Source organism: Gossypium arboreum, chromosome 10 (genome assembly GCF_025698485.1).
Source record: "Gossypium arboreum isolate Shixiya-1 chromosome 10, ASM2569848v2, whole genome shotgun sequence".
NCBI classification, from domain to species: Eukaryota; Viridiplantae; Streptophyta; class Magnoliopsida; order Malvales; family Malvaceae; genus Gossypium; species Gossypium arboreum.
In genome coordinates this window covers 18,417,261-18,424,312 of record NC_069079.1, presented here as the reverse complement: position 1 = coordinate 18,424,312, position 7,052 = coordinate 18,417,261, and the positions used below count along the sequence as shown (strand labels likewise).

General features: G+C 33.3%; 2 protein-coding genes across 3 annotated transcripts; one reads left to right on the top strand and one right to left on the bottom strand.

The window, feature by feature from the left end:
- Window positions 1-245: 245 nt before the first annotated feature.
- Window positions 246-1,980, top strand: LOC108457930 (peroxidase 50-like). The gene is made up of 4 exons (XM_017757144.2): window positions 246-763; window positions 865-1,065; window positions 1,147-1,312; window positions 1,393-1,980. Exons 1-4 carry the CDS (start codon window positions 545-547, stop codon window positions 1,797-1,799), a joined length of 993 nt encoding a protein of 330 aa, XP_017612633.1. The 5' UTR covers window positions 246-544; the 3' UTR covers window positions 1,800-1,980.
- LOC108457931 (uncharacterized) lies at window positions 1,944-5,005 on the bottom strand. 2 transcript variants are annotated; one of them, XM_017757145.2, is made up of 7 exons: window positions 4,595-5,005; window positions 4,306-4,449; window positions 3,686-3,784; window positions 3,368-3,444; window positions 3,100-3,208; window positions 2,676-3,004; window positions 1,944-2,350 (listed from the first exon to the last, which is right to left on the bottom strand). In XM_017757145.2, the coding sequence occupies exons 1-7, from the start codon at window positions 4,662-4,664 to the stop codon at window positions 2,258-2,260; spliced, it is 921 nt and encodes a 306-aa protein (XP_017612634.1). In that variant the 5' UTR covers window positions 4,665-5,005; the 3' UTR covers window positions 1,944-2,257. The 2 variants fall into 2 exon arrangements, with proteins under 2 accessions (XP_017612634.1, XP_052876606.1); XM_053020646.1 differs by lacking the exon at window positions 4,306-4,449.
- Window positions 5,006-7,052: the final 2,047 nt, after the last annotated feature.

Sequence of the window (7,052 nt, the reverse complement as noted above, 5' to 3'; positions counted from 1 at the left end):
CACGTGGTTAAGTTTAAATCAAAATAAATTTTAATTCTAAAAAAATAAAAATAATTTTTAAAAGAAATTAACAGGAGAGTTGAAGTTAGAGGTTTAAAAATCCGAAAGAACTGGCTGTTAATACAGGCAAGGGTTAAGTAAATGCCAAAACTCCGATCCTTACGTACATAGCAGACGGGAAATAAAAAGAAACTTTAGATGAGAGTTGAGTAGGCCAATTTTATCCATTTATTATATATATAGAAAATTGCTAACGCTATCTCAGGATGTTTTCAATTATTACAAACATTGCTTTTTATCAGTCGTGTGCTGTAAAGCTTTCTCCTTTTCTTGTTTTGTCTCTCAGTTCGTGGGCATCCTATGACTCTAATTAGTTTTAAGTTTAATGTTCAACCAATGAATAAATATTCGGATTTGCAGGCAACCATTGAAAGAGCTTAAACACCAACATTAACGCGTCTTTCAATTCTACTTTGTTTTTCATCTTTTCATTAACCTTTCTAATTAAACCCTTTCTCTCTATTTATTTTAGCTCAGGAATCAAATGAATCGATTCATTAACCTTGTGTTTTTTCTCTCAGTTTCTCTTAGTTCCTGTTTGTTTCCTGGTACAGCATCAGTTAAACTGAGACGAAATTACTACCACAAAACTTGTCCCAATGTAGAAAACATTGTTACAGCTGCTGTCACCAAGAAATTCCAACAAACTTTTGTCACAGCCCCTGCAACAATCCGTCTCTTCTTCCATGATTGCTTTGTCCTGGTTTTTTTAACACCACCCTTTTGACCTTATCGGCTAAATTTGTGTACTTAATTTTTATTTTTATTTTGTTGGCTCTAAAGTACTCTTTGGTTTTTCACAAGGGTTGCGATGCTTCGATAATGATAGCTTCCTCCGATGGGAGCAAAGCGGAAAAAGATCACCCCGATAACCTGTCTTTAGCCGGAGATGGATTTGACACCGTAATCAAAGCCAAAGAAGCAGTGGATGCGGTTCCAAGTTGCAGAAACAAAGTGTCTTGTGCTGATATCTTGGCAATGGCTACCCGGGATGTTATAGCACTGGTTGGTTTGTGCCCTTTTGCTTTTTCATTTACATCCGCAATCAAGTCAATGTAAGGGGAAAAATCGGTTATGATAATGCAGGCAGGTGGACCATCTTATGAGGTTGAATTGGGGAGATTGGATGGGTTAAGTTCAACAGCTGGTAGTGTTGATGGAAAGCTGCCTCAACCCTTTTTCAACTTGAACCAGCTCAATTCTCTATTTGCAGCAAATGGACTCACCCAAAAAAATATGATTGCTCTCTCAGGTATTACCAGCTATGGATATGTATTGTGTATAAAATTTTATTAATCAACGAAAGGTTCCTTGATTATCTACATTTTCCAGCGGCACACACCATTGGATTCTCTCATTGCAGCAAGTTTGCAAACCGAATACACAATTTCAGCCGTGAAACTGCAGTGGACCCTGCACTGAACCAGGGCTACGCCGCTCAACTTCGAGGAATGTGCCCCAAAAACGTGGACACCAGGATCGCCATCGACATGGACCCCAAAACACCCAGGAAATTCGACAATGTGTACTTCCTGAACCTGAAGAAAGGCAAGGGTTTGTTTAGTTCGGACCAGGTTTTATTCCATGACCCAAGGTCTAAACCTACTGTCAACACCTGGGCCAACGACTCTCATGCTTTTAAACGAGCCTTTATTGCTGCCATTACTAAGCTGGGAAGGGTTGGGGTTAAGACTGGGAAGAATGGTAACATTCGTAGAAACTGTGCTGCTTTCAACTGAGAGAAGTTTCTCATGTTTCTTGCCTTTGGATTTTGAAACATTTTCTGTTTTATGGCAAGATTGGTCGGGTTTTTATTTATTACTATTATTACAAGGGTGACAACAAAGTTGTTTGAAGCTAAGATTGGATGTAAGAACATATCCTTAGTGCAAGAGACTGCAATCTTGGATTATGCTTCAATGCCTAGTTCCAAAACACAACAATGTTCCAATCGCAGGATAATATCATATCATTACACTTAAGCAAACTCCTGCAGACTAGAAATCAAAACCCGTACTTACTCCGATCATCCATTTTTTTTAGGTCCGATCTAGGGGACAGTTCAATGCAAAAACCAAGATCCTAAACCGATTAAACATAAAAGGATGTCAGTGACTAAGACAACTTAACCTAAGAAAGTACTTCAGACATTCCAAGCCAAAATTTGTGTTCTGCTTCTTACAAGCATATGATCTACTCAGTAATATATTGACAGTGTTCGATGATGTTGGAGCGATGGGCATTGGACACCAACGGACCAAAGCCAAAGATCTAACTCGACACTCAGAACCTGAAAACCGCAAAAAACAGAGAATGAAAAAGATCCATAATTATCAAGAGTACAAAAAGCATAACAACCGAGAATTAATACGATCCAGATGAAAACCCTGTTGTACTAAATTATTATTCTGAACTCAAGGCACATATCGAACTTTCCAAGGATTCCTCACCAAAAGAATATAGATTGGCTCAAAATCAATTTCTTCGCATACAAGGAATTGAAATGATTCATTTGAGGGCATGGAAAACTTTAGTAAGAGAGTTTTACACATCGATAACTCGTAAACTGCCATTAAGAATTAGCATACAAGCATGTTTAAAGAATTCCAACCTACCTGCTTTCCGCATTTTATACTTAGTAACTCTCTCATTTTCTCCACAGCAAAAATTGAGCATGCTCGAAGTTCAACTTCCTCTTCCGTGCCAGCACCTATTTCACTGCTGGCCCGAATGGCGTTTTCAAGGGTGGAACTATATTTGAGCACACCAAGTTGCTGGAGCACAGCTGGAACAATATAGTCAGCAAACATAGTGATCGAGCCAATGTCATTAAATTCTCCATATCCTTGCCCCTTGAATGCACCCCACAAGTCAGCAGCAAATATCTGTGCTCTTTTGTACAAGAAAACCTGGTGCCCTTTGTACATTGAGTGATCTCGAAAGCCTGCAAAATACTTTCATCATACATGGAGTAGGCATTTTGATTTTTTGACATGATAAACTTTCAGTCACGTATATCTAAGTTGTTAGAAAATGTACCTGGAAAATGACGTGTGACAAGTGCAACAAGCTTTACAGCTGATTTTCCACAAGATTCAACAAGTTTCGATGCCTTACCCTCAAAGCTTCTTTCGAGTTCGAAACCAACCTAAACCATGAAAATGAATGAAATTGAACTACTTGTTGCATGATGGAAGAAGCGGATTAACTAGGCAATACCATCCAATGCTATCGCTAAAAAAATTTTGAAGATAAATATTTCAAGATGAGGAAAAAATCCCCTAGTGATTAGTAAAATATAATCCACCTCATGCAACAAGCGAACCCGCTCCTCCTCTAAAGGAAGTGATCGAGGCCATTTCAATAACTCACGCAATTGAGGACCTGAAAACAAAGATTGGTTATCATTTCCTACAGCTATGATGACTTACATATACGAATGTGAAGGTTATAATAAACAAGGCCATATTCTGTCTCAGTTATTACCTAAAATACTTGTTGATATGAGAACTTGTCAACAAATATATAAGTGAAAGTGTCTGAGCATGTATGTTCGAATGTTTCGAGAGCAAGCTTTTCTTCAAAGAAACAAGAAAATCGGAAGCCCAAGATGAATAAGAATTACCTGTGTACTTCCGTAAATGGTCGGCATCAAATGCAGAGTGGTCATTCAGCAAGGCTTCCTTTAATCCCTTGGCCAAATGATCATAGTTTAGATCCTTATCTATCAAGAAAAAACAAAACATAAGAAGAGAAGGTAAGTTTAGAACCCTAAAACTCATTAATGGCAATGACAAATGCTTTGCTTAACATCAGCAGCTCCTTCCAGACAATGGAAGAGATATCTTCTTTTATAACATGAAATGCAACAATGGTAGAAATTCCTTGTAAAAGAATTGAAACAGATTCTCAATCACTATTCATTTAAGGTTTGAATGCTAGAATTCCAACAAAATAATAACATTTACCTTTTCATAGACAAATTACAATTAGTCAAAATATTAACACCAAAACCCAAGACTTAAATCAAATTTAGTTATGCATTATGGACTACTTTATACATATACAATCTTTAATCATAAGCCATAAAATTAGCACTTAAATATAACAAAAAATTCAAAGAAGACTTAGAACTATTCCCACTAAACAACAAAAGAAGAGCATGATAAGTAACAAACATAACAAGGAAAAAGGAAAGTTTTAGTGTTCCTAACGTTTAAATATATGAAAAGAAAAGGAACGTACCAGGCCAGAAACAGAAATTCAAAGCATCCAAAACAAAAAGGTATTGAACAGTGAGGGGTCCATTATCAAAATAATGAATCCCTTCATAATCCCACTCTACTTTCGGAATCGACTCATTCATTGTCTCCACTACTTTCTCAAGCCCTGCACTCCCAACAAACCCACAAACATATTGTTTTTAAGGTTGAATAAAACCCCACATGTTCAATCAAAACACGCAAAACAATTTATATGTACGTATATACATGTAGAGAGAGAGAGAGAGAGAGAGAGAGAGAGAGAGAAGAACCTGAAGAATCAATGGTAACGTGAGAAGAATTACGAGCCACCCAAGCAGAGGTTTCTCTCACTTCCTCCATAGCCGCTGCGTTTACAGAAAGGATAAACAAGAATCGGTTTGTTTGAATAACCCTAGAGAAACCAAGATTAGATTTTTAAAAACCAAAAAATAAAGATATTTAGTGTGTGTATATATATATTGAAGGTGCTAGATACTGCCACACTTTAAACCAGGTTTTTACGAGCAATTTGTTTGCCTTAATTCAAGTTTCCCGCTTTTGTCTATTTCTTTGGGTGGCTAGGGTCTGACATTAACCATATCTTGCTCCGCTTTGGGTCCAACACCAGCAGACAAAAGTGGTTCGACTTTTGTTTGCTTCAAAGGCTCCCAATCAAATTTAAGGGTTGAGGTAACTTTATTTTATCTAATTTCTTTCTTCCACCTAACTACTATATAAACTTGAAATCATAAGTCAATTTATTTTTTTTAAGATCAATTGTAGAAATAGTTATCTTTTATTTTAATTACTCAACTTTAATTTTTTTAATTTAGATACTAATATTTGAATTCGTTTCTATTTTAATCATTTGTCATTAAATTAATAAAATTTTGGCTACATAAAATGAAAAAACTTTAATAAAAACACTTTAGATTTATTCTTGTTGTTAGTAGTATGATATTTTCTTCAAGGTACATAGAAATAGTCCTCGAAGTTGGTCATTGAAATTAAAAATAAATTCTAGAGTAAAAATATATATGGCTTTGAAAAATTCAATTGTTCAATCAATAATTATATAAGAAAAATTTATGAAATTTAATTTTTCATAAAAAAATGGGAAAGAATTAATTGAATTTCCCTTTGTTACATTGATAATTTTTTTAATTTTATAAATTGATTAAGAGATTATTATGTGATTTATTTATTTTTATTTTAAATCCACAATAAACAATAAACAATATGTATTACTACTAAACTCATTTAGTGTCAAATCATTTCCCAAATTAATTAAAAACTAAAATTATGTTAGCCAGGTGAAAGTTTATTTCTACAAATATTAAATTATTTATATAATTTTATTAATATTATTTTTAAAATTTTGCTTCTTCTATTATTTTTAATGGTGTTTAGTTAATTTCTAACACTAGCTTCTTAAATACATAAACATAAATGGTTATGTATCGAATTGAATAATTTCAACCATAAATAAAACAATTAATAGATATGGAATGCCTCTGTTTTAAAAACTAAAAGATTTTGTTAGGAAGTTTGAGGATCAATTTGATAGAATTTGTAAATGTGAAAGGTTAAATTTATTGAATTATTTAAAATTAGGATCAAATTAATAGAATATGTAAGTATTGAGGATTAAAGATGTTATTATACTAGTTAGAAATGTGCTTTCCCTTATCAGTTTAACGGCGAGTGACCAAAACTGGAACGAATTCAAACATTAAAGCCTAATTTGAAAATGTTTAAAGATGGGTGACCAAAACAAAAATGCAAGCATAATTGGGCGACCATTGGTATAGTTTACTCTATTTTTAAGGTATCTAACTAACATCATTAAAATTTATAATTTTCTTTCTCATGTCAAAATGTGAGGTTGCCACATGTTATAACAGCCTCTTTTTTAGTGATGTTGGAAACAGTGGTTTCAAGGTCACTAAATTTGACAAGTAAGTTCATAAATATTATATTTAATATTTACGAGTTAATTGTAACTTTGAAAAGGTTTTTGATATAGTGATTTTTGTTTTATTAGCGATTTATTAAGTTCAAGTGGTAAGACCCTAAGGTAAAGTGATTTTAAAAAATGAGGTATTAGGACCTCGTTTTTATAAATTGAGCAGTAAATATTTTTATAAATATTTACGGAGTATCATTAAGGTGTTATTAAAGTTTTGTTGAAAAATTTTAACGTTTCGATAGTTAATTAATTAAAAAGGACTAAATCATAAAAGAAGTAAAATTTGATCACTACTTGATTTGAGTGATTTATTGGTTTATTGAATAAAGGAAAAGGGACTTAAATGATAATTAAACTAGTGGATGGTTTTGGGCGACTAAAAACATGAAAATTTGATGTTGATTAAAGGGAAAAAAATGGTAATTTGATAATTAAAATAAAATAAAATAAAACCAAAATATTTATCATCTTAATGTTTTCTTCATCGATTGGGAATGGAGAAAGAATTCCATGGAAGACCTTGAAGCTTCGGCTTGCCTTGTGATGATGCATGTAAGTCCGTTTTAGTCTCGTTTTCAATATTTTTTATGTTCTTGAGATCGTTGTAACTAGGTCCAGCTAGCCTATACTTTCAATTTTGAAACTATTAAAGATTTTTAATGTTACCATTGATGAACCTTGTGATTTTAGATGTTAAATTATGAATTTAGAATGTTGATCGATATTTAAAAGTAATTTATTAAGTGATTTTTGATGAATTAATCGATTAAGGATTAAAT

Excerpts from the sequence above, each read along its gene's own strand:
- LOC108457931 (XM_017757145.2), bottom strand. The coding sequence starts at position 4,664 with ATGGAGGAAGTGAGAGAAACCTCTGCTTGGGTGGCTCGTAATTCTTCT. Across the intron at positions 3,445-3,685 it reads CCATTTACGGAAGTACACAG|GTCCTCAATTGCGTGAGTTA; the intron begins GTAATTCTTATT and ends CTTTGTTTTCAG. Across the intron at positions 3,209-3,367 it reads GGGTTCGCTTGTTGCATGAG|GTTGGTTTCGAACTCGAAAG; the intron begins GTGGATTATATT and ends TTCATGGTTTAG.
- LOC108457930 (XM_017757144.2), top strand. The coding sequence starts at position 545 with ATGAATCGATTCATTAACCTTGTGTTTTTTCTCTCAGTTTCTCTTAGT. Across the intron at positions 764-864 it reads TCCATGATTGCTTTGTCCTG|GGTTGCGATGCTTCGATAAT; the intron begins GTTTTTTTAACA and ends GTTTTTCACAAG. Across the intron at positions 1,313-1,392 it reads AAATATGATTGCTCTCTCAG|CGGCACACACCATTGGATTC; the intron begins GTATTACCAGCT and ends TACATTTTCCAG.